This window comes from Mustela nivalis, assembly GCF_964662115.1.
Source record: "Mustela nivalis genome assembly, chromosome: 9".
NCBI lineage: Eukaryota > Metazoa > Chordata > Mammalia > Carnivora > Mustelidae > Mustela > Mustela nivalis.
This window is the reverse complement of record NC_139028.1, coordinates 75,470,253-75,497,800: the sequence shown is the minus strand read 5'-3', so window position 1 is coordinate 75,497,800 and position 27,548 is coordinate 75,470,253. Positions and strand designations below refer to the sequence as shown.

Below are 27,548 nucleotides of genomic sequence, written 5' to 3'. Positions count from 1 at the left end.
CACACTCACTGTCAAGGGATCGGAGGGGTCCGGTCGCGGGGGTCTGAGTCGCCCTCTGTCAGCGCTTGAATCTCACTCCCACACCTTCCACCCTCACAGTCACTCCCGCGCTCCCTCAACTCACTCTCACTGTCGAGGGACGCCAGGGGCGGGTCCGCGGGGGTCTGAGCCGCCAGGGGTCAGCGCCGGAGTCTCAGCCCAGGCCAGCGCGGCCCCGCCCCGCCCGCCCCGCCCCCTCATGCATATGCAGCACCTCAGCCTCGCAGCCCGGCCCCCAGACGGCCATTTGTAGCGGCGCTGGAGGCAGTGTTCGGCAGGCGCTGCGGAGACGTGTGGAGGAGCGCGCGCCCCCCGGCCGCTGCCGCCCCTGGCCCCTGCGGTCCTCCGGCTCCTCCGCGCCTCGGGCGGGACCCGGCCAGCCCGGGCGCCGCGTTGCCGCCCGGAGCGGCCCTCCCGGCAGCTCCCGGCGCCCGGGACCCCCGCCCGCCGCTCGCCCGCAGCCCGCCGGCCGCACACGTCTCCGGAGCCGGGCCTAGGGCGGGCGGCGGCTCGGCGTGGCCGGGCGGGCTCGGCGGCGTCCCCATGGCCGCGGCCGGCTGGCGGGACGGCTCCGGCCAGGAGAAGTACCGGCTCGTGGTGGTCGGCGGAGGCGGCGTGGGCAAGTCGGCGCTCACCATCCAGTTCATCCAGGTGCCTGGAGCGGGCCTGCCGGGGGCGCCGGGGCGGCGGCGGGCGGGGGCTCGCGCTACCTGTGGCGGGGCGGCTGCCGCGACCCCGCCCCAGAGGCGCGGCGCGGGCCGGGGGCGAGTTGGGGGGGGCGGTGGTGCGGGCCGGGCTCTGCCCTCCTGCCCTGCGGCCGTGGCGCCGCGCTCCTGCCTGCCCGGCGCCCTGTTCGGCGTCCGGGGAGTCGGGCTTCTCAGGAATGTGTCCGGGAGGGCGGAGCTGGCAGGGTGGGAAGCGCCGATCCACCTTATCGCTCCGGTCGGGGCCGAGCCTCCCGGGAGGCTGCGCCGCCGCGCCGTGCTTCCTGCCCCGCGGCTGGGTCTCGGGGCGTCGGGTGCGGGGCTGCAGCCCCTCGCGCTGGGCTTTCAGCCACTGCGGCCGCCTCCTGCACCGTCGGTGCGATCGCGGTAGCAACTTGGCCGCGGCTCCGCGTGGTCTGCGGGTTTCTCCGCGTACGCTGAGCCCGAGCTGCCGGCTTCGAGCTGTATGTTTCTCTTTGTGTGTGTTTGTGCTTTTCTTTTAAGTAATCTCTTAGGTACTATGTCCGGGTGGGAGTGTGTGATCATGCCCGAGGGAAATGGTGGCTTCGAGGAAGTTAAGAATGTTCTCCGATAGGGGTGAGACCATTTCCTAGGAATTCCTGGTGCCTTCCTGCTTCTCTCTTTGCCAAGGTGAAGTTTGGGATGGGCCAGGCTAGGAGATGACCGACCCGGGCGTGCCTTCCCTATCTGTTCCAACTACCCACTCCTCCACTCCCAGCTCTCTCTGGTTGGTAGAGGCGAAAGTCAGAGCTTGTGGTAAAGAAGAGGGCGGTGGAATTCTTCATTCTTAGGATTTGCTCTTGTTAAGAGGTGTGAGTGATCTTTTCGGGGGATTTTGAAAATGAGAAACCCAGATGTCTCTCTGCTTTTGTCAACCTAAAAGGTGTGGCATATGCTGGGAGAGAACGAAGGTACCCTTTTATAACAGTAACAAAGATATTCTTACTATATTAAGAATACTGTTAAGATGCCTCGGTGAAGAATTGATTTCTGGTTTCCGTTTCATCCATCTGTTATCAGCTGGGATACATGAATGGCTTGTTTCAATTTCACTTAACGTTTAGAGTGACATTAAAATACAGAGTACTGTTAACATAAATGTGATTGTTACCTTTTACGTTGACTAAATGAGCAATAATTGCTGTTAAAATATTTCAAGGGGTTAAAAACTACTGCTACAACCTTTTTGTCCAGGAAGAGATGTTTATGTAATGAGCATTTACAGTATGTTCATTAAGTGGGTTTAAAAAAAAAAAATCACACCGAGTAAGAGGTGAGATTGGTTTAAGTTTAGCAGGCTGCAGAATCAGGGATATTGTCTTGTTGCTATTTTGCTAGGGCCAAGAGAGATTTTAACTGATGGCAAAGCAAAACAGTTTATACCTTAACCTTTCTTTGGAGACTGTACTTGGGGGACTGGCAGTGGTGGTGAGGAGTGAGAAAAGAATCCGGGGTTGCAGTATTAGTAAAGTGTCACCTGAAAGGTTAAACTACACATACGTAGGTCCTTTGTGGAGGAGGGACTATCTGAATATACTTAAATATGTAAGTTATTTAATTAAGGTATTGGAACCTTTTATTTTTGGGAAATAGTTTCAGAAACTGCTAAGATAACAGTAATTGCTGTTTTAAAAAATGATTCTCTAGAATTCTTTTGTTAAAGAAACATCTCCTTTATGAATAGTACTGTCCTAGATGGTATGAAAGAAGTAAATGAGCCGTGTATGGATGAGAAACACACACATGTATACATGGAGAAAAAGTGAGCTTTGAGTCAACGTAAGTGTTTATCTTGCTCTGTCATTTATTGGTTGTGAGAACACTGCCAGAATATTCAGCTTCGCTGAGTCTCCACTTAATCATCAGCAAAAGGGATAGGATCACACATTGTTTATTATCTTTTGAATTATGGGAGTGTCCTTAGCACTCTTGTGGGTCACATAGTGTGTGCTCAGTTAATGATGGCTATTAGTGTAAGTGTCTATGTATATAATTTTGTATCACATTTAAATGCAAAGGGAATTCAGAATTGGGGAAAAGTCAGTTTGGGAAGAATTGATAACAGTACTGTATAGGCTTGGTGTTAGGGAGAGAGTATGTGAGTATGGGGGAGGTTATATGCTAGTTGGGAGAGAGAGAAGGCAGGCAGGCAAGGAGGGGAGTGTGAGAGGCAGATAATCTGGAGCCAGTGAAAGGGAGCAGTACGCTGGACTGTGAGGGGACTTTTGCAGAGGTAGAAGCCAGTCCACCTGGGTGGAGTCTCAACTCTACCACTTGCTGCAGTATAATCTTAGATAAATTTCTTAATCTCTCAGTATCTCAATTTTCCCCATCTGTAATCTGGGGAAATACACAGTACCACATACTCTTGTGGTGAAAATTAAATGAGTTGATCTATGTCAAGGACTTAAAACAATGCCTATTGTATAAAAAGTCTACAGACATTATTGTTGTTATATTAATCTTATACTATGGAGCTAAAGTGACTATTTATCATCTACACTTAATAGAACCACTATTTATTGTCTGACTCTTGGGAAATTAAAATTCATTCTGCTGTGATTGTCTAGCAGTGGTAATTGGAGAGGAGATGGCAGGAGGATAATAATCTTAATAAGTGGAAGTCAGTTCTTGTTGTAGGAGATCAGGATGACACAAATTGGTTTTATTTACTTTTTAAGTCTTCTGAAATGACACTTTTTAGGGTTCAGTATATATTTTTCTCTTATATAATCTTGAGCAGAAAAAATACAGTAAATTGGGGAATGGAGAATTTAAAAATGACTTTGTCTTTAGTCTTGACTTTCTTTAACCTTAGATATATTGGGACCTATGCATATGAAGAGCTGCAAAATAGGAAATTAAGGCAATAATTGCTTAATTGAGGTGCCTTTTCCTCTTTAAAAATGAATTTAGCAAATCATAAAGTGTATAAAAATGTAAAATATGTGGAGTTAATGTTTCTGTTGTTCATAGTTTTTTGAAAAATGTTTTAAGTTTTGTTGGTAAATAGAATACCTAAATGATGAGTAAATTGTAGTTAGGAAATGATCTTAACATTTTACCAAGTGAAATGGAGAGAGTTTGGCGTATCTGGATTCTAGGTCTCTCTACTCACATGATGCTGGGGAATCTCTTAATCTCTCAGTCTTTTCAAGGCTTTAGTTTTATTTTTCTCCATAAAATGTTGAGTTTGGGTGAACAAATCTCTGTGCTTTTGAAATTCTGGGTTCTTATTTAGTTAGCTAGCTATGTGTCTTTAGTCAAATATCTTGGGTTCTCTGAGTCTCCTCTGACAAGGGAGACTAATAATAGTATCTTTAGGGTTTTTGGAATAAATACAATAGCATGGCAAATCATTCAGCACAGTGCCATCTATAGAGTAAGTTAATAATAATTGTTACCTGATATTATTTGCTGCTATTATTATCTTGTTCTTCCAAAACAAAGTTTGTAATTTCTTCATTTTTGCTCGACACATAATCTGGTCTCTTAAGGCTTCAGCACTCCCTACCTCCCACCCCAACCTCAGATTCCCCTCTTCACATTGTGTGGTCTTTAGGTGATAAATGTTGATCCCGTTTTGAGTTGGGGAAACTTCTTTTTATCAGTTGCAAGTTGATTTTTGGGAAATTTGGAGTATTATTGGGGTTTTGGGTTAATGCTTTACCTGCTAACTCTCAGAAGAGAACACATGTGTTTTACAGAATTAGAGGAATTTCCCAGCTTCTAGGCTTTGTTTAGCATCCTTACTTTATTGAGCAGTGTGTCAGATTTTGAGGTGTGTGGGGGATAGTTGATTGCTCACGTGTTGAGTTTTAGTCAGTTTTACAATCTGTTAGTCTGGACCTGACTCAGACCTTGCTTTTTACTCAGAGTTTGTCTTTCTCTGAATGCTTTTTCATGGACTTTTCCTGGGGCAGAGATCCTAGAAGAGATTTCAGGACTCATTATGTTATAGTTAACTGGTCCACGTGTGAAGGGCGTAAGTTTAGGTTCCAGAATTGGTGCTCTACTGCAACATCTTGAAGACACTCTGCAGTTGTAAGTCATATAAAATAACTCATGTCTGTGAATCTGAAACTATAGGTTTATCTTTTTGTGTGCATCTATTGCTTTACATTTTCAGAGTGATTTACAAATGAATTCTTGGTATTGACAAATAAGGCACCTCTGCTGATGTTGGTATTTATTGGAGATTATTTTAGTAACACCAGAAGTGGATCTGCTGATAGCTCCTGCATAGAAGTGGTAGGCATGCAAGGAAGAGGATGGCCACTTTTGTTAGAGGAGAAGCAGAGAAAGTCTAACCTGAGGTCTCTTAAAACCCATTCTTACTCATTCTAACATGTGTGCGTCTCTAATGGGATGGGGAAAGTTGCAGCAGTGTAGTGGGGACATTTCTGTTGAATAGGTCAAGAATCCTGTTTTTCCCCTTGATATAATACCATTAGAAGGCAAAGTGATGATGATAGGCAGCTGCCTACTGGGATGAGATTTTTAATTCACTTGTGAGGCTGAAATGTGGGTCTTTGCAAACTTTGAAGTGAAAGTAGTTGTTAATTTGGTTGGGAATTAAACTGGTAACTTTAAAACGGGGGACTGGGTGGGAAGAAAGACTTTTTTTTCAAAGATTTTATTTATTTGATAGAGAGCACAAGCAGGGGCAGTGGCAGAGGGAGAGGGAGAAGCAGGCTCCCCACTGAGCAAGGGAGCCCCGAGTTGGGCTCCCTCCCAGGACCTCTGGATCATGACCTGAGGTGAAGGCAGAACTCAATCAACTGAGCCACACTGGTGCCCTGAAAGGAGATTTTTTAAAAAGCAGTATTGCTTTTTTAATTTTAAAAGTTCCTTTTAATTTTTTCTTTCTTTTTCTTTTTTCTTTTTTTGGCATGGGGAGGGTAGAGGGAGAGAGAGAATCTGAAGCAGACTCCCTCCTGAGCCTAGAGCCCATCCCAGGGAGATCATGACCTAAGCCAAAATTAGAAATTGGACTCTTAACCGACTGAGCCACCTAGGAGCCTCTGAAGGTTCCATTTTCAAAGTAATAGATCATAAAATTGAAACAGATTTTCTGATGCTGTACAAAGATTTCTTCTTCCTTTCTTTCCCTCCCTTCCTTCCTTCCTTCCTGCCATCCTTCCTTCCTTCCGAGGAAAAATAGAAGTGTCTTTAGAGTATTAGTTCTGTATGCCCTCCTTACTGAAAAGTGACAGTGAATAAAACACTTTCACACTGTCAGTAGACATTGTGGAGTTAATAGTGAATCTTCTGGCAAGGCCTTGATCTTGAATTACTTTGGGCAGAGTTGCTGAGTCTGTGTTTGGGATTGAAACTTAGTTTAAAGTAATGTCCTTGGTAGACCTTTGATATATTTTTACTTTGTAAAGAGAAACAGCTCTCAGGCTTTTATGAGAAAGACAAAGATTTATATACTCACTTATTTTATGGCTCTAAAAGAAACAAATTTAAGTTGTCTAAAATTAGGCTACTGGAGACATAGAATGAGTTCCTTGTCACCTTATAAATTATATTTTGTTTTTAGTGTTTTACAAAAGCAATGTGATTATTTATTGGCTACATAGCATTAAATTGTAGTTTAATTAAAAATATTACAGTCACAAAAATTGTTGTTTGTATATATTAGTAGTTTAATATTGCCCGCCAACTTATCTTGTCACCTCATTTGGTGATTATTTTCTTCTAGGAGAAAGAGCTTTGTATACAAGTAAGTACATGCTTAGTAGTTGAAGTATGGATATAAAAGTCAAAGTAACATCCAATGTTGCTTTAAAAAAAAAAAAAACTTTACTCAGATTTTCCGGATGTTAACATATTTTATAAAATAACATGTTTTACCATATTTGCTTTTTATCTTCCCAATCTATGCTGTTTTATTTAAAATCATTTGAGTGTAAATTGAAGACAGTGACCCCTTATTTTTAAGTCTCTTCATGTATATTTCCTAAATACAAGGTCATTTGCTTACATAAACATAGTGTACAACCAAAATCAGATCTTAACATTGATATATTATTAAGCTAACATGCAGAGCTTTTTCAGATTTTGTCTGTTGTCCCAATAATGCCCTTTATAGCATAAGAAAATCTCTGATTATGTACCGCATTCTGTTTCCATGTCTTTAATTTGGAGCAGTTTTTTAGTCTTTGTGTTTTAGGACATTGACATTTTTGAAGAGTGGAAGTTATTTGTAGAGTTCCCTCAATATGAGTTTGTTTCCTCATGGGTAAATTTGGCTTATGCATTTTTGGGGGGGCAGGAATGACACAGAAATAATGAGTTGTTCTTAGTGCACTGTATCAGGAGACATATAACAGATGTAGATTTGACTGTATATGTTTACCTTTTGACTTAGTTATCCCAGATCTAGGAATTTACCCTGAAAATACACTTACACGAGTATGAAAATACACATGTATAAGCTTACAGCATTGTTTGAAATTTAAAAAATTAACAATTTACAGAATAGGAGAGGAATTGAATAAAATGTACATTTACCCAGTGGAGCATTATGTACCTATTAAAAAAATAAGAAAGTTCTCTATGAACTGATAGGAAGTACTTTCCAGGATAAATTGTTCAGTGAAAAAAAGTGCAAAAGTATCTACAGTATAATGTGCAGTGTAAGAAAGAAGGGGAAATAAGAAGGTAGGTATTTTCAGCACTGAGTGGGTAAAGAAGAGATTAATGAGATTGGTTAGCCATAGGGAGTGGGTAGGAATGAGGGGGAAAGGGTAGAGAGAATGGAGTTGGTGACCTTTCCAAGGATACTTTGTGACTTTTGGAACCATGTTTAATGTTTCACATACTCAGTCCATAAACAGCAGACACCAGTACAATCAAGTGATGAAGAAAAAGGCCACCCTAAGGTGGAATACAAACAAATAAATGAACTGAACCTAATTTCAGATGAGTAACATAACCACACCAAAGGGGGGAAAAACCCTAACTTTTGAACTTGGTGTTTGGACTATGTCCTCAGGATAAAGACAGACAGTACTTGAAACAAACATTGAACTCTAGTTAATAGGCTGTGTGTGTGTGTGTCGCAGAGGTATGGGTATTCAATTCTGAAATGATTTTTTTTTAAAGATTTTATTTATTTATTTGACAGAGAGAAAGATCACAAGTAAGCAGAGAGGCAGGCAGAGAGAGAAGGGGGAGCAGGCTCCCTGCTGAGCAGAGAGCCTGATACGAGGCTCCATCCCAGAATCCTGAAATCATGACCTGAGCTGAAGGCAGAGGCTTAACCCACTGAGCCACTCAGGTGCTGTGAAATGATTTTCTTTTCTTTTTTTTTTTTTTAAGATTTTATTTATTTATTTGACAGAGAGAGATCACAAGTAGGCAGAGAGGCAGGCAGAGAGAGAGAGAGAGAGAGAGAGAGAGGAGGAAGCAGACTCCCCACTGAGCAGAGAGCCCAATGCGGGACTCGATCCCAGGACCCTGAGATCATGACCTGAGCCGAAGGCAGTGGCTTAACCCACTGAGCCACCCAGGCGCCCGCGAAATGATTTTCTATACTAAGATTAAGCAAATAAGTAAATACATTTTGGAAAATGGGAGCCAACTTTCTCACTGTTTGTTCTCACTGTGGAAAGGGGGAAGGTTAGCATCAACTCTGATTCTTCTTTAGAATTGAAGATATTGGCATAAATTCATGGTTTAAAAATTATAGATGCAGAACTAGATGCATATGAATACATATACATTCATCTGTGCATCTTTTTTCCAGTGCTCTCTGCTAAGAGTGCCTAGAAACAGTGACTGGGGCACCTGGGTGGCTCAGTGGGTTAAGCCTTTGCCTTCGGCTCAGGTCATGATCTCCAGCGCCACACTGGGTTCCCTGCTCGGTGGGGAGTCTGCTTCTCCTCTCTCTGCCTGCCTCTCTGTTTACTTGTGATCTCTCTGTCAAATAAATAAATAAAATCTAATAATAAAATCTAAAAAAAAGAAACAGTGACTCCCTATTAGCAGTGAAAATACCTAGTACCACATCTTGGTTTCTCAATACTATTCTTTACTAACAGGAACCTTAGAGTTAGGGTTAGGCCAGGGAAAAATAGAAGATGAGCTTGAAGTATCATGTAGAGTCAGAAAGTAGGGAAGTGCTAAAAAACCAAAATGATGGTGACATGTTAAAGAGACAGCCAACCCAGAAGGACTCCCGTTGGCTAATTTGGGGACAATATAACAATTATAGTAATTGGTTATTATCCATAAAGTAGGAGTCTGTGAATCCTTAGGGATAAATAAAAAAAATGAAGGAGGAAAGGAAGTTCTTCCTTAAGAAATCTGATAAGCTCAGAGGCAATGGTGAATTAGGAAACCACTATTTGGCCATCATAACAATTGATTTGAGTCAGAATCATAAATAGATGTTAGAGCTAGTGGATTTTAGGGTAGCTGGATATTAATATAGTTTTAAAGTACCTGTCCATGAGATATTATTATCAAGAGAAAATAGTAACCACAGTGGGGAAGCCTGGCTTACATCACCTTGACCAAGTGACTGAAACCAACGCTTCTGATGTTGCTTTAGGTAATGATATTAAGCAGTTTGTTTACTCAGTTATGTTAACAAAATCTGGTTTTCATTATCAGTGTAGCTAGGTGCTGAATGAAATTAAACTCAAAGAAACCAAGTTAAGACAAAAAGGGGACCAACTTTCTGTTTAAGGAGATAATTTCTGCCTAATTTTCTAGCCAGGTATCTTTTGAGAGAAAGGTTGAAAAATTTATGTTGGATGACTACTGATTTTGGCCATGATCTTTAGCGTAATGACCTCCCTTTGCACTAATCTTGTATTCATAAAATTTTTCCCCCTGTGCTCTGTGGTAGATTTGAATGGTAGATTCTCTTGCTTGCTCGCTCTCTTTTTTATGACTCAGATTTACCTTAAAATCATTCATAATCTTGGGAAACCTGGGTGGCTCAGTTGGTTAAGTGTCTGCCTTTGGTTCAGGTCATGATCTCAGGGTCCTGGGATCAAGTTCTACATTGGGCTCCTTGCTCAGCAGGAAACCTGCTTTTCCCTTTGCCTGCTGATCCCCTTCCTTGTGTGCTCTGACAAATAAATAAAAATCTTTAAAAAATTATTCATAATCTTAAACATATTTAATTAGAAAAAAACAGAATGATAGTGTTTTATTCCCAGTTATGGGAAATGAGGAATTTAGCACTGTTTGCACCTATTCCTGTCCCAAATTTCGTGTCCTTATTATTTAAAGATGCCAATAGTGTGTGTTGCAGTGTTTTTAAAAGATTGGGTTTTTTTTTTTTTTTTGCATTCTAATTTGCTATTATAATAGTAAATAATAATGGTATTAATCCCTTTCTTATGAAGGTTTATTGCTTTTATTTGCCATTTGTATCATTCTAACTGGCTTCAGTGCTTATAATAGACTTTATCAACGGTTAGGTTTTTTTTGCCTTTTTTTTTTAAGACTTTATATATTTTTTTGACAGAGAGAGATCACAAGTAGGCAGAGAGGCAGGCAGAGAGAGGGGGAAGCAGGCTTCTACTGAGCAGAGAGCCCGATGGGGGATTCGATCCCAGAACCCTGAGTTCATGACCTGAGCCAAAGGCAGAGGCTTTAATCCACTGAGCCACCCAGGCGCCCCGTCAACAGTTTTTATTTTGAATTGGGATTTAGAGAATACTTTCGAGTGCTTTTTACTGAAACGATACCCAAGATATTTACTTTTGCATGATAAGTGATGATTTGGCTGGATGTAAAAGTATTGGGCCCCAGCATTTTGTATTAAAATAATAGAGGCATATCTTTGTTTTCCATTTCTTTACTTTTATTTGGCTGACTGACCTCAAGTTTCCATTCTGTAGGAATAACTTATTTTTTACTTGCATACTTGTAACCTTCTTTCATCATTCAAAATGATTATGATTATTATGAGAAGAACTTTTTCTCTGTTCACTAGTATTCCCTGGAAAATGATGAAACACTCTCAGGTCTGGGAAGGTTTTCTTTTCCATTTTTATTCATTTTCTCAGTTATCTTAAGAAATACTTACTATTTATGCATTGATTCTCTGAAATCATACCATATTGTGTTAAGTTAATCAGCAAAAAGAATAAGATAGTCTCCATCTAGGAGAATTTGTTAAATTTGCCTTCTGTATCACTGATGAAATTTTCTGGATGTGAAATGTAATTACTGTCTCAAACCAATTTAATGCCCTTGATATCTCAGTCTGATACTAACCAGTGGTAATATTCTCTTGTTATTATTATTATTTTTTTTTTCTTAAGGGCACAAAACTATTTTCTAAAGTTTGTTACTGTGTAAGGAAATAACTTTTTCCAGGGGAGGAGTTTGTCCTTGTGTGGTAGAATATGTTTTTAAAAATGTATTAAAAATGTAACTGTTCTGGTGTTGGGGGTGAAAAACTGACTATTTTTCAGAATTGCCTTGGGAGACTTTGATTCCCAATCTTTTTTGATGGTGAAAGGCAGGGAGGTTGATATGAGGGAGTGATAATTTTTGGAGTATCAGCAGGATTTCAACAGATGTGAAATTCTGTTAAGCCCACTATGACATGCAGTTAATTTTGGGGTTTTCCTGAGAGGTATAATTTTGGAGAAGTGGAGATGGTTAAAAGGGATAGTTTTCAAATTTATTTACCCTTCAAGGCTAAGCGTTCTGCTTTGAGCCACTGAAGAGGCGGGGGAGATTCTGAGTGTATGTGTGCGTGCTGTAAAATGAAGATCAAGGCAGAGGTTTTTCTTGCTGTAGGTATAGAAATTGAAATGGCTTAGAAGAAAAAGAATCCTTTCTTTAACGTTAGCGTGTGCTTGTGTGTGTGTGTCTAGTCTGAAGTATGCTTATTTTGTATTGTGTTGTGTATAGATGTCTTTTTATGATTTCATACCTAAACTTTTTGTTTTTGTTTTTTAAATTAAAAAAAATTTTTCTCTTATTTTTTAAATTTAAATTTAATTAATATATAATGTATTATTAGTTTTAGAGCTAGAGGTCAGTGATTTCTCAGTCTTATATAATAACCAGTGCTCATTATGTCATGTGCCCTCCTTAATGTCCAGCACCCAGCTACCCCATCCCCCCAGCAACCCACAGTATTGTGCTTTTTTAAAAAAATGAGATTGATTGCCATCTGTTTTTCACAATAGTACTTTAGATAATTTATATGTTACAATGTGTATTTTTAATGGTATTGCAAAGAATTTTAGTGAGAGATTTTCCAAAATATTTGCAGTATCCTTAATGATTTGTGGAAAGGCATTACAGGACTGATTTTGCATGGTGTCCTTTGATATGAAATTTTATACTTTTCATTTTTAGATAATTTTAATTTCAGTTTGGATATCTCCTTAATTTTTAAAGTAAATATTTGACGAAGGATTGAGTATATCCTTTTGTGGACTTCTAGCTTTTTTGGGCTGTGGTCAAAGTACATGACCTGTAAATTCTGTTTTGGAATATTAAGGGTTTTTAATGGCCAAACATACCATTAATTTTTGTAAATATTCCAAGAACATGAGAGAACAGTATTCATTTGTAGCTTGTAAGGTGCAAAGTTTTATTCAAATCTATTAAAATGGAATTTATTATATTATTCAAATCTTCTGTATCTTCCCTTTTTTCTTATCTAATCTGTGAAACTCTGAAATACATTTATTATAACATAATATCCCATAAAAACTGCATTTTATTTTTTCTCATATTTCTTACCTTGCTTTATTTTAATACTATGTCATTTGTATATAAAATGTTATTATTGAATCTTTCTTTTAAAATTAAATATTAAGGGGCGCCTGGGTGACTCAGTGGGTTAAAGCCTCTGCCTTGGGCTCAGGTCATGATCCCAGGGTCCTGGGATCGAGCCCCACATCGGGCTCCCTTCCCAGGAGGGAGCCTGCTTCTCTCTCTCTCTCTCTCTCTGCCTGCCTCTCTGCCTACTTGTGATCTCTGTCTGTCAAATAAATAAATAAAATCTTTAAAATAAATATTAAAAATATTGAATTTAATATATTTTTTTATTTTTAAAGATTTTTTTTTATTTTTTAAATATTTTATTTATTTATTTGAGAGGGAGAGACAGTGAGAGAGAGCATGAGCGAGGAGAAGGTCAGAGAGAGAAGCAGACTCCCCTGGAGCTGGGAGCCCGATGCGGGACTCGATCCCGGGACTGCCTTTGGGCAGTCATCCAACCAACTGAGCCACCCAGGCATCCCGAATTTAATATTTTTAAATATTAAAATTCAGTAGCATCTTGTGTGGAGTTTAACCTTGATTTTGATTTTGTGAAATTATGTTGCCATTTCGCTTTTTTGGTTGTATACATTTACTTCATTTATATTTTACATTTCTTTTTTGATCGTTTTTTGGTAAGCTTTTGAGATCAGTACTTAATGTGATCTTTAAAGGTCAGATTTGAGAGTCTTTGTCTTTTAGTAGGGAATTCAGCCCATTTACATTTATTGTATAATTTGATTATGTATTTATGAAATAATCTAGACAAATTTGTTTTTATCCTTTTCATATTTTCTTTCTTAAAATTTTTTATGTAGGCGTAATTAAATTTGTTTTTATTCTTTTATTTCCCCTGCATTGAGAATATAAATGTAGAGATTATTTTAAAACTAGAGGTTGTTTCTGTGAAACTTACTCCTTGTGGTTGTTTTTGTCATAGTTGTATTCAGTCTATGAAATGAAACACCACAGCTGCCATGTTTTTGTTTTTTAAAAGGATTTCCTAGACCTGGAAAAATTCATGCTGCTTATTTGAGAAAAGACAGCTTGAGGTAGTGCAGAGAATCCTTTCTGTGAGTCAGGATTTATTTAGATCTTGGTTTAGCCACTATATGACTATGGTTTTGGACATGTTAACCATTCTGTGTCTGATTCACTTATGCATCATTGTTTTCAACTCTGTAAAAACTAGAATGTTTAAAATAAGTATTTTAGTAGAGGATTTTATTTATTTATCTATTTTTAATTTAAAGATTTTGTTTTTTTTGAGAGAGAGACTAAGCGAGCGAGTGAGAGAGAGGGAGAGAGAGAAAGAGCGCACACGAGCGTGAGATCACACACAAGCTTGGAGAGAAGCAGAGTCCCTGCTGAGCAGGGAGCCTGATTCAGGGCTCAATCCCAGGGCCCAGAGATCATGACCTGAGATCATGACCTGATCCGAAAGCAGATGCATAATGACTGAGGCACACACCCCAGTAGAGTATTTTAAAGATTTGGAATATTTTGCCTGAACGTTTGCCGCTTAGTTGTATTTGTTTGTAAATTTTATATTTTATATTTTGAAAGTCATAGACCAGGAATACTTTTGTTACATAGAAGTAATCATATAGCAAAATATTAGTTAATATTTATTGTTAGTATTAGGTCTTAAACAAGATATAGTAAATAGTTGGGGGAAAAAAGGGGTCTTAAGAAAGATGAGTTGTATCTATTATGGTTACATAGTCGCTAATTACTGAAGAGGACAAAATACCGAACTATTTTTCATTTTGGATTTCAGAGTGTCTCTGTAATTAAAAGATTATATATAGCCTATGTACATTTTAATTGAATCTTGAGTTTTAGAAATTTCAGTAGTTGATCCTAAAATAGGACTATCTTCTCCAAAGACTATTTTCAATAAAATGAATGCTATGGATCAACTACTAAAATTCAGTTTTATTGAAAATAGTCTTTGGAGAAGATAGTCCTATTTTAATTTCTTTGCAGAAATTCTGACTCAGGAAATGTAAAACAGCCTGAGAGTAAGGTCTTAAGATTTATTACTTTTGTCTTATTTCCTGGTGGGTTTTCTTTTAATGCCTTGTTTTTGGTTAAATGATGACATGTGGTTGAGATTACAACAGTCAGCAATTTGTTAGCTAAAAGGAAAAGAACAGTAAGCAAGTAGTTGAGTCAAACTGCAAAAGAAGTTTTGTGATAGATACAACATTTTAGAAATCTTGTAGAAACGATACATGACCAGGAAATTTGTAATTTTTGTCCCTTTTGTCCCTTTTGTCTCTGAAATTAAGGTGTGTCAGTAACATAGGGAAATTCTCCTTATGTGTGTGTATGCATGTGTGCAAGCATACACAGGTGTGTATCTGACTCACTAAGAAAAGAGTGAGTTTAAGTTTAGAGAGGGGTTCATGGGTTTTTGGAATGAAAAAATGGAGATGAAATATAGAACAATGGACTAGGTCTGTGATAATATAATGACTTACAGATGCTTAAATGAATGGTTATAGTAGCTTAATTGAGTACTACGTGAATTTATTGCTTTCATATACTGGCATGGAATTTCCCTGCCAAACTTGTTTTGAATTAGCTGCTTTTAACTATCAAATAACTTAATCTTAACAATTTCTATAATTGCTGCAGTGTTATATGGTCAAACACATCATTTGGTTGAAACTTAAGAATGGAGTAGAAATTGGTGAGATTATGTATCAGTAATACAGATTTCATCAAACGTTGGGTTTTGGGATTATTTTCTTACCATTATAAAGTCTGATAGGTTCTGCGATCATAATTTTAGCGGGTGTTAAAATAGTATGGAAAATTTTGTTATAATGTTAAATTGTGAGTCTCAGTTAATTTTACCTTTAAAGACACTGATGTTTTGTATATTTTTTCTCCTTCCTTAGTTGCAAATTATGTATTTACTTAGATTTCTGTGTAGCAGTTTCAGGAAGGAGCCATTGGCTGAGCTGATTAGTCAAATGAAGTTGTCTGACATGGGTTACTTTAGTTTGTGGTTTAAGATGAACAGTACATGGTGCACAGCTGTCGCTCCAACAGCTTTGTTCCAGCTGTCTTACTGGCCTGTCACAAAATACCCCACATTCCTTTTTTTTTTTTTTAAAATGGAACCCCTTGTAATATTCTATACTTTATTGCTTAAAATGGATCCTACTAATTACTTTAAGGACTTATTCATTTTTATGCCTATCCATAGCTGTTTATTTAGAATGGTGCTAAAATGGATTATGAATAATAGATTTAAGCCTTGTCATATTTATAATTTTTGGTTAAAGTTGCAGTTGTGAAATATTTGTACAAGTAGTTAACATTGAAAATAGCACCAAACTTAAATAATGTCCTCAAATACATAGTTGAGTATTTAAATAATGAACCTGCTCTCATTTCTTATTTTGACCTTGACTTTATATTAATAAGTTTCAGCAGAATTGTAAGGTGAAAACCATAATATGGTTTATAAAACTTGTATAGTACTTACATAGGTGGAGTTTAGTTTGTGGGTTATTTTTTTTTTAAACTATTTTATTTTTACCTAATCTCTACATCAACATGGGGTTCAAACTTAAAACCCTGAGAACAGCAGTTACAGGCTCTTCCAACTGAGCCAGCCAGGTGCCCCTAGTTTGTGTTTTTGAGAAAGTGGGTTGGACTTGATTCAATTCATTTTACTATCTTATACTGTAACCAAATTATAATATGGTTTCAAGTTTTGTTTTGTTTTTAATAAGGAACAGGGACCTATGCAGAATATTTTATATCGATAATGTCTGATGTATACTGAATATATTCTGTGTGTTAGATGTCATGCTGTAAACTTTACCAACATTGCCTCATATAGTCTTTATAGCTTATTGTTTCTTTTTTTTATAGCTGTGGAAACTGAGGCTCAGAAGTTAAATATGTTGGTCAGGATCCCACAATATGGCAGAGATGTGACTTGAAGCTATATTTTCTGAGTGCGAAGCACCTGTGGTTCGTAAGGGCTACATTATACTACCTTGTCCAAATAAAATACTTTTATTTGATTAGTTATCTTAATAAGTCTTTGAGGTCCTCCCTCCATTTTTAAAAAAAGGTTAGGTTCCTGAAGCACTCTCCATTTAATTGAAATTAGAAGAGCTGGGATTGAATAGGGAGTAAAATTTGGTTTAACGTATTGCCTTGCTGCCCTTTCTGCTCCCTGCCTCTTTGTGATCCATGTCCCATTACTCCTGTGCATGCTGCCTTGACTGCTGCTCTCTCCAGACCTGGCAACCCCCAGGCACCTGTGCATACTTATTTGAAACTCCTGCTCTTACACCGCATATTATGTCTGGAGAAACACAGTCTCCTCACACTTAGTCACAATCTGTGTGAAGTGCACAGCAACAACTCTTCGGAACCTCTGTCCTTTACCAAGTATGCCCCCCTCCCCCCCCCTTTTTTTTTTTAAGATTTTATTTATTTATTTGACAGAGAGAGAAATCACAAGTAGGCGGAGAGTCAGGCAGAGAGAGAGAGAGAAGCAGGCTCCCGCTGAGCAAAGAGCCCGATGCGGGGCTCGATCCCAGGACACTGAGATCATGACCTGAGCCGAAGGCAGCGGCTTATTCCACTGAGCCACCCAGGCGCCCCCCAAGTATGCCCTTTTATCTGACTCATTCTTAGTCACCTTTCTAGATGTGACTCAGGGTTCATCTCCAGCAAGCCTTTCCCCAGGGAATATTCAGAGTGGAATAGGTACCCTTCCCGTAGTATCCTGTACATTTTACTTCTGAGAGTAAGTTGTGGAAGTAATGTCCCTTTAGTGTTTTTCCTGAAAAACAAAAAAAAAGAGTCTTTAATACAGCCTTAGTACAGTTACCAAAATCAGGAACTTAAAATGCCATTATCTAACATATATTATTTAAGCTTAGTTCTTCCAGTAATATCCTTCCAACAAAAGAAAAATTTGGGGGGTCTAGGATCCAATCCAGGATTGCACATTGCACTTATTTTTCATGGTTTTTTAGTCTTAAAGTTATTTGTAAAATATTCGACAATTTGGGTTGTCTGATATTTTCTTATCATTATGTAGCTTTGACAGAGATATAAAGGAAAAGTTTTCCTCTGGTACCTCATATTGGGGGGCATATGTTGTCTGTTTTGCCAATACTAGTGTGGAATCTGATTGCTTAGTTAATCACTGAAAAGTGATGGCTGTTCCCTTTGTGATTAATAAATATCTTGTTGGTAGAGATACCAAGGCCAGGTTAATAATTAGTTATTTTTGAGCCTTTGAGGTTGTGTCTCTTTCTCATTGTTCACCTCTTGCCCTTTCTTCATCATTTCCTAACTTTCTTCTTCATCTTTCTTCTTATACTTGCTGTCTCCATTTTACATTTTGTGACAAGGATTTTTTTAAATCCCCTTAAAGAGTGCTTGATTTATAGTCACGATTGCTTTAGGGGCACAAGCCCCCAGTTAAACTACATTTTCTTTATTCATTGAAAGGATCTATATTCTGTTTTGTTGGCCTTAGTTTCTTCATCTGTGAAATGGAGTTTCTGAAATAGGTTAGATTCTATCTAGGGTCCTTTGAGATTCTACAGGCCTTTGACACATGACTTTATAAGTTTTTTAAAAAATTAATTAGGTGGGGGGGCGCCTGGGTGGCTCAGTGGGTTAAAGCCTCTGCCTTCGGCTCAGGTCATGGTCCCGGGGTCCTGGGATCCAGCCCCACATCGGGTTCTCTGCTCAGCAGGGAACCTGCTTCCTCCTCCTCTCCCTCTCTCTCTCTCTCTCTCTCTCTCTCTGCCTACCTATGATCTCTATCTGTCAAACAAATAAATAAAAAAATATTTAAAAAAATTAATTAGGTGGTTTTATCTTGTTTCCCTAAGAATTTTAAGAAGTTGTCTTCATACTTTTTTTTTTTTTTTTAAGATTGTATTTATTTATTTGTCAGCAGGGGAGACAGAGCAAGCGAGTGCACAAGCAGGGGGAGTAGCAGGCAGAAGGAGAAGTGGGCTCCCTGCTGAGCAAGGGGCCTGATGGGGACTTGATCCCAGGACCCTGGGATCATGACCTGAGTGGAAAACAGACACTTAACCGATTGAGCCACCCAGGGGTCCCCATACATCTTTCTATACAATATATAAATGTCTCATTGCTTTGGTTATAATAGAACTGCCTTTACTTTGATGGGGGTCATGATATTCTTCATACCTGCATTGATAATGTCTCTTTCCAAGCTGGAAGACAAGAGTGTGATATTCTTTTTTTATGGGGTAGGGAATTCATTCCCACAATAGATAATAAATAAATCCTGTCATTCCATGGAGTTTTCTAAATTGCTTAAAAAATAAGAAAAAACCCGTTTGGTCCAATACTGTTCATTACATTTAAAAACCTGATTTATGTGTAGTTTTTTTGGGGAGGGTTTTATAGAGTTTCTAATTATTATATCATAATTTCTAAGGTAGTGAGAATCTTGATTCATTGTGGAATTTAGAACAAATTACTTAGTTGTAGAGGTTCATTTCATTATAAATAGACTGAAAGAGTCGTGTTATTTCAGCATTGTTAATACTTAAGTTCTGTAGTAAAAGCATTTAATGAATTATAAAAAGTTACTTGGCCACATTTTTAACCTTTTAAAATTATTCTCAAGAATTTTTATAGTACCTAGTAATACTTACGTTGTATGATGTTTTGCGTTTGTGTAATACTTCCGTTTTCAGAGACTTTTTGTGTACATGGTTTTCTTTTAATACCAGCAATGACCCTTTATGATGGCAAGGTGGTGATCATGGTCATTGTTATTTCCATCCTATAGAAGAGGAAATGGAGGTTTGGGAAGGAGCAATTTACCCAAGGTTCTCTAACCAAGTAAGCAGTGAAGCTGAGATTGGTTTTCCCAACTCCTAAGACACACCAGTCTTCTTACTATAGACTACGAATTGGAGCAAGAATCCCAACACCTACTAGAGGAGAACTGAAAGGAGTGATACATTCTCATTTAATGGATGAAATTCTATTGCCTGACTGTTACCAGTATGAATGGGGAGGGGCACTGAATTTGGGGAGAGGGAGAGGGAAAGAGTAAATGAGACGCACACTTGATGACTTGATGGGTTTCTACTAAAACTGTTGATGAAGACGCTGTTGAAAGCTGGTGTGGGGACGGAGATTTGTAGTGCATCCTCTCTGTAAACACAGCTTCGGAAGGTCGAGGTGTTTATTCCCTTTATGGATATATCACTGTTGAAATGTATGAGAATGACAAACCACAGATTTAGGTTCTGTATTGATTACCTCTTGGGGTAGGGACGGGGAGGAGCGGGGAATATGATTGTCAAGGGACAGATAAAGTTCTAGACTTGTTGCTAATATTTAATTTCCTAACTTGGGAAGTAGGTATTCATATTCTTAATATTTTTTCTTCATAAAACTTTCTGAGTTATTTTATAGTTAATGAAGGACAATAATGTACTCTGAATTGACTTAAATATGTAGTCAAATGGAAACTTAGCTTTTCATTTGATGTTCAAGGTCTCATGACTTGGTTGACAAGACAGTGTGTTCTTTAGGGGTTTTCCTTCAGGGTGGGAAACAATTTTTTCCCCCTGGCCATTCAAACAGCAAATAAAAGTTGAGTATAATTCTTATTACAATAAAATGTTCGTATTTGATTTTGTGAACAAAACTGTTTTGTGTGGATATGTTTGTATAAATGTGTTGTGATTTGCTTCTAAAAGTATTCTACACCATTTTTGAACATTTTCCAAAGCACTGCCTCTCATTGCGTATTGGTTACAGGAACTGGTGATTAATTTTGCCTTACATTTCTTGTATGAAGAAGTGATACTTTAACTTTTCCCGTCAGAAATTCTTAATACTATTTGTAGATACACAGAATGATTGCTCACATAATGTGGTTTTAGGTAGGTGTGACTAAGGATTAAAAGACGATCTAGAGTTTATATATACTAGACCTGTTCTCTGTGATATACTGATGATGTTTTGGCTCATTTATAAAATGGGTGACTTTTGGTCTGAGAACATGTTTCTTCAGGAGTTGATAATTTTAGGTGGGGTAGGATTATTTATTTTAAAAAATGTTTTACCATTTTGGTGGCCTTGTGAAAGAAAGGAATTTTATTTCTAAGTTTGGATGATCATGGGATTAGAAAAAATGCTCTTGGTGGTTATTAATCCAAAAAGCTTTGCCTTTATTTGGGTACTTGTGCTTTTTGGAGAGGTAAAATGGGAGTGAGAAAAGACACTGTGTTTTCCAATGTGAAAGTATGTATTCTGAGATGTTGCTAATTCTCTTAAAGAAATTGATTGAAAACATGTCATTTAAGGGCACCTTTAGATTTATAGATTATAATGTGTGCTTAAGAGGAAGTGGGTGGGATGGGGTGGGTAAGAGGTGGAAGGCTGGGGAAGGTAGAATTAATGTTCTTGTTTCTGAGTTTAGAGGTTTGAATTATCTTTTTCTTTTTTTTTTGGAGAGTACCTACAAATGAATTCATGGTGTATGTTGGGGGTTTCATGGTGTGGTTTTTTGGTAGATTCTGAGTGTCATCTAAGGGCTAGACTCTTAAGTGGTATTGATTTTTGAGAACTTGAGAAAGTGTTTTTTCTTTTTTAAGATTTTATGTATTTATATATTTGAGAGAGGGAGCACAAGCAGGGGGAGCAGCAGAGGCAGGCTCTCTACCAAGCAGAGAGCCCAATGTGGGGCTCAATCCCAGAACCCTGGGATCATGACCAGAGACAAAGGCAGACGCTTAATGACTAAGCTACCCAGGCACCCCTGAGAAAGTGTTTTTCTTTTGGCATAGTTTAATTTTATAGGTTTTCTTTCTTTGGTGTCTCCTCAAAAACAGAGCCATTCTTCCATTCCAGTGGCAAGTGGAAGTTGTGGTCCATTAGGACTTTCGAAGTAAAATTTGGAAAATTTTCTACATGCAGGGTTTCCTTAAACTTTTTTGTACAAAGGACTCTTTTTGGCAGTCTGGTAAAACGTATGGACTCCTCAGAATACAGTTTTTTAAATATATAAAGTATGTAGGTTTATAAAGGAAAGTGATTACATTTAAATCCAGTTATTGAAATACTAAAAATGAAAGTCTTCCTTTTTAACTCATGTTGAGTGTAAATGCTATTCTGATTTATCTGTTGTATGAGATATCTCTGATTTCTGTTGGTGACCACCACAGGTACTGCGATGGTGGTTGATTGAAGGAAATGCTGTATTTCAGTTAGAGGTTAGTGCAAAAAGATTTTTTTTCCTCCATTCACACTTTTGAATGAAGATTTAAACCCTGGAACCCTTTTTTAATGTAGTGAAAAAGTGTCAGGACTTAGAGCCAGCTAACTATGAAATTGAGTCTCATATTCACTACTTAGCTACTGTGTATTACTTTCCCAGTCCTGAGCTTTAATTTCCTCATCAGTGTAATGGAAATGATAATAGTACTTGTGGGATTTTAAGCCTGCAGTACTTAGAACACCCACAAACATACTAAAATCCCACAAGTACTATTACTATCTCCATCTGCTATCATAGTGAACTGCTATTGTCATTTTACCAGTTTGAGCGAAGTATTAAAACCTTTCTTTCCTTTATGTGTCTTTACTCTCCCTAGCTTATAATTATTTTTTGGTGCTTTATTTACATACATATAGAACCACATTGAACAGTATTATAATTTTGCTTTAGAAAATTAAAGAGAAGGAAAGTCTGTCATACTTGTCCATATTTTTGCTGTGTCCATTCTTCCTTCCTTCTTTCCTGAGGTTCCTTCTTTTTTTGTTTCCTTCCTGTTCAGAGAACCTCTTTGGCTATTCTTTTAGAGTAAGTCTTCTGGTGATAGAGTCTCTGTATTTGATTTATCTTTATTCCTGAAGGCTATTTTTTTTTTTTCCTGGATATAGGATTCTGGGTTGATAATTCTTTTTGTTTAGCACCCAAAAATTGCATCATATCTGGTTTCTATGGTTTCTGATGAGAAATCTGTAGTCATTCTAATTGTTTTTTTCCTTTTAGGTAATATATTTTTATGTCATTGGCTTTTTTCCCCCCTGTCATTGTCTTTTTAAGACTTTCTTTTTAGTTTTTAGAAGTTTAATTATGTTGTATCTAGGTGTGGATTTCTTTAGGTTTTTTCCTTTTTAGGATTTGCTTAGCTGCTTGACTGCAGGTTTTTGTGTTGCCAAATTTGGGAAGTTTTCAGCTACTATTTCTTCAAGTATTTTCTCAGTTGCTCTCCTCTCCTGGTATTCTGATAATGTGAATTTTAGATCTTTTGTTATAGTTCCTCTGGGCCTTAAGGTCCTATTCATTTTCTTGTATTCCAGTTTATTTCACTCAGTTTTTCAGATTGGGTAGTTTCTATTGTTTTATCTTTCACTGCATTGAATATTTCTTCTTTCCTTCCATTTTGCTATTAGGCCATCCTTTGGACTTTTTATTTTGGTTATTCTATTTTCCAGCTTAAGTTCATATTTTGTTCTTTAAAATATATTTGTTTGCTGAGACTTAGATTTCTTTTCTGAGACTTTTTTTTCATTTATTTCAAACACGTTTGAATATTCTATCAAGATAACTTTAATGTCTTTGTCAGATGATTCTAACATCTCTCATTGTGTTGTTGGTGTCTTTTGATTATTTTTGTCTTTCTGTTTGAGATCTTCCTGGTTTTGGATTTTCTAATTGAAACCTTGCACATTTGCATACTTTGTTCTGAGGCTTTGGGTCGTACTCAAACCATTTATTCTAGTTGACTTTTTTAATACTGCTCTGCCAGGAGAAGGAAGATGGAGGTGCTGCCTCATTACTGCCAGGTAGAGATAGATGTCTACATTCTCCACTGAACCTCCACTGAAACCTGATGTTGGAGGACACTGTTTATTACTCCTGGCTGGGGTGGAAGTGCGGGCTTCCCTACATAATCTTCCTTTGATACTATTAGGGAAGAGTTCATTACATTGTTAGGCAAGAGTTCATTACTGGCTGCATGGGTGAAACCCCTGGCCCCCTGCTTGGCCTTCTCTGACACCATCCCATTGGGATGTTTATAGCCTTGAGAGTATAGTTCTGGATTCCCCACAGGGACTTTGCAGGTGGGGGTGTGAGTGGGACTCCAGTGGCTTTTTTGTTTGTTTGTTTGTTTAAGAGAAAGAGAGCATGCATATGCAAAGGGCAGGGACGGGGAGAGGAGAGATAAGCAGGCTCCATCTATGGAGCCTGACATGGGATTCAATGTGGGGTTTCATCTAGGGTGGTGAGCCAAAATCAAGAGTGTGACGATTAATGGACTGAGCCACCCAGGTGCCCCACACAGTGGTTGGGTTTTTTGGTTGTGTGTGTGTGTGTGTGTGTGTGGTGTTTGACTGGTTATTGTCTAAAAGTTTTCCATCTTTTGGGTTGCCCTTTTCATAGTCCCTTGGTCAGGAAAAGCATGCTTTTGTTGGGATTCTTTTTGTTTGCTTCCAGGTTGGAGGCTTTTTCAAGTCAATTTCTGGCATTTTCAAGGTTAAAGAAAATAAAAAACCCCACAAGGGACTCATCACAGTTTTGTTCCTTGATTTGCAAAGGATTAGCACTGCCTCCTCTTTAACTTTGAGTCTTCTTAATGTTTGTTTTTTGTGTATAGTGTCAAGTTTTACTTTTGCTTATCAGGAGGAATGGAGAAAGTTTGTATACTCCATCTTCCCAGAAGGAAAAGTCCTTTTAAGTTTTTTTTTTTGTTATGTTAAATAATGCTGTAACTAATATTTTCCTCCTGTGTTTTTATTCTGTTTTTAAAATTTCTCTTGACTTTCAGCTTAACAATGGATTAATATTACATTTATATCTCTTGATTCACATTGCAAGTCATTATGCCATTCAGCTCTGTACCTATCATGTTTGAGATGCTTCAGGGGAGGCTGTGTGAAGGCATGTATTATCCATATTTATGACTGGAGGAGTAGTTTAGTAAAGAGATCTAGGCAGAGAGAGATGTGGGAATATAAAGTAATAGACGATTGTTGTGGGTAACTTCTGTAGATGAGGCTTACCCATGTGGAGGAGAGGTTATCATAGCTCAAGATGGAACTCTGGAAAAGAGGACAGGAGGAGGAAGAGGAACAGAATGACTGAGGAGAATGCACTGGAGAACTAGAGACAAAAGCCATGTTAGGTATTGCAGAAAGAGAGCTTCAAGAAATGTTTTGAGTGCTGAGTAGGTCCCATCTTAGATTGGTTAAGTAATCTAAGCATGCAAATTTTAAGATTGGCAATGAATAGGTCACAGAAGGCAGTATTAGTGGAATGATGGAAATAGAAGCCAGACTACAGTGAATGGGAGGTTAAGAAAAATGTTGATGGAGGAGAAAGAAGGAAGGTAAAAGGGGCACCTGGGTGGCTCAGACGTTAAGTGTCTGCCTTCGGCTCAGGTCATGATCCCAGAGTCCTGGGATCAAGCCTCGCATCAGGCTCCCTGCTCAGCAGGAAGCCTGCTTCTCGCTCTCCCTCTCCTACTCCCCCTGCTTGTTTGTGTTCCCTCTCTCGCTGTCTCTCTCTGTCACATAAATAAATCCTTTTTTAAAGAAGGAAGGTAAAAAACCTGGGGTGCATGTGTTTTAAAATTAAAAATAAAAAAATTCTTATTTACATGCCAAAGAGGAAGATAGGAAAATACACCAGAGAAAGGGCTGTTGATGGCAAGGACCTTTGAGAAAGTGGAAGATTGACTCTAGAGCACATACTGAAGCATCAGAAGTTGAGGAGGATAGTGATACTTTTTCTCCTAGAAAGGTGGAAAAGAGATATACTTATATATGTAGTGTGATTTTGGATGAAGGAGACATTTTAGAAACAAGGGAAAGCTTGATGGGAGTCTCCACTAGAAATAGGCAAAATAATCTAGATAATAATCTAGATACATAAATGCTTTGCAGAAAAGTTTTACCCAAATTGGTAATTTCATAGGTTACATTACAGGCATATCAGAATTGAATGTATTTTTAAAAAATTGCTGATACTGCAGTTCTGATATCTTAAAAATATCAATAGGTTGAGCAGTTCAAAAACAAAATACTGTGAATTTTTTTTTTTTAAGATTTTATTTATTTATTTGACAGAGATCACAAGTAGGCAGAGAGGCAGGCAGAGACAGAGAGAGATGTGGAAGCAGGCTCCCCACCGAGCAGAGAGCCTGATGCGGGACCTGACCCCAGGACCCTGAGATCATGACCTGAGCTAAAGACAGGGGCTTAACCCACTGAGCCACCCAGGCACCCTACTGTGAATGTTTTAAATTACCTCTCACTGAGTAGCAAAAAGGTCTAAATAAAATAAGGCATTTTTAAATGATCAAGTGACAAAGGTCAATAAAAGGTTACCTATTACAGGTAAAGGTATGGGGATGCAGATACTCTCTTACACTATTACTGAAGTTACAAATCCAAAAGCTGAATTAAGCATTCAATATCATAAACTTTGACCTAGTAGTTATTTTTCAAGGAATTTTTCCTGATATAATAATTCCTGATATAAAGCCACTATATGGTCCAAAGATTTAAATACAAAACTTATGACAATGTAACTTAATGCTAAAGTTTTAGAAATGGTTTATTTGATCAGTAGTCAAGATGGATTAAATTACGGCCCATGTTATTAAAATGAATTTTGAGACACTTTGGTAAGGAAGAAATGCTCATTAAATAGGGGAGGAGAGTAGATTATAAAAGCATATACAGTACAACACACAAGTTTAATTATGTATGTATATGGAAAAAAGGACTCAAGAGTAAACATTCCTGGATGATTTTAATTATTTTTGGTGTTTTTCTTTTCTGTGTCTGGGTTTTCTTCACTGCACTTAAAATATATCCTATAATGGGGAAAAACAACTTTAAAACTTCAGTGCTGCTGAATGCACTCTTAAGGGAGTACAGTTGGTCTAGCCGTCTGGAGTAGAGTTTGTACTTTATCAATAGCCTAGCCTTCTTCTTTTACTTGATAAGTATACCTTCAGGGATTTTTACTAAGGAAATGCGTAAGAACCATAAAGATCACTTTACAAAGATTTATTATGACATGATTTATAATAGTGACATACTATAATTGTCCTAAATAGGCCAATGGTTAAAAGATAGTTCGTTCTTCTAGTGGATGTAAAGCAGATCAATGCAGCCTATGAAAAATGATTTTAAAAATCTATATGATGAAACAAGAAGTTGCTTATACTATAATTTACACAAAGAAAAAATATAAATTGGTATGTTTTGTCCTGATTTTTCATCCTTAAAATAATAGAACAAACAATGGGAAGAAAGAGACACAAATAATGAGTTATTTTCTTCTTTATATGGTTATAAGTTTTCTGCAGTGGTCATTTTATAATTAGAAAGTTGTAAATAAATTTGCTAATTGGTAGAAAAAACCTCTGTATGTCTTTTATTTTAGTTAGTTTCTCTGTTATATGGTAAACACAGAATAGACTAAAATCAGGATTTTTTTTTTATCACTTAAAAGCTTAGAAAAACATCTCTCAATGTGGCACACTTCTTTTTCTATGATCAGATTTTCTTGTATTGTTACATCTTTTATAGGGAATCTATGTCTTGGTTTCTGTTTTGCTCCAGTGATAATGTATGTGTGATTTTTTTTTTAAATTAAAAAACTTAGTGAAATATTAGTGACAATTTCATTAAAAATATAATTTTTTACCTTATTGTATGCAAAGATGTAAGTAATAAAAGGTATGTAAAACAAAAAGTAAAAGCTTCCTGCTACCCATTCATTCCACTCCTGTTTGCCTTCTCATTCTCTGCTTGTAACCATGTATGATAAAATGCAACCGTATTCAGTGTATTAAGTGGGTTTTGATAAATCTGTATGTCAAAACTATGTAACCATTACCACAAGCAAGATATAGACTATTTTGTCACTCCAAGAAAGTCCCTTGTGTCCTTTCCCAATTAATAATCTCCAGAAGTAACCTCCTTATTGACTTGAATCACTATAGTTTAATTTCGCCTGTTTTG

The 27,548-nt window shown here is 37.9% G+C and overlaps 1 protein-coding gene across 2 annotated transcripts in view; it reads left to right on the top strand.

Moving 5' to 3' along the window:
* The first annotated feature begins 269 nt into the window (after window positions 1–269).
* RRAS2 (RAS related 2) overlaps window positions 270–27,548 on the top strand; it is a 72,544-nt gene continuing 45,265 nt past the window's right edge. The window contains exon 1 of one of the 2 annotated variants that reach the window (XM_082683210.1): window positions 270–690. In XM_082683210.1, coding sequence (XP_082539336.1) covers window positions 583–690 — 108 coding nt within the window. In that variant the 5' untranslated portion in view covers window positions 270–582. Of the gene's footprint in view, window positions 691–1,006; window positions 1,208–27,548 lie in introns of those variants that run through there. The other variant, XM_082683209.1, reaches the window with a different exon arrangement.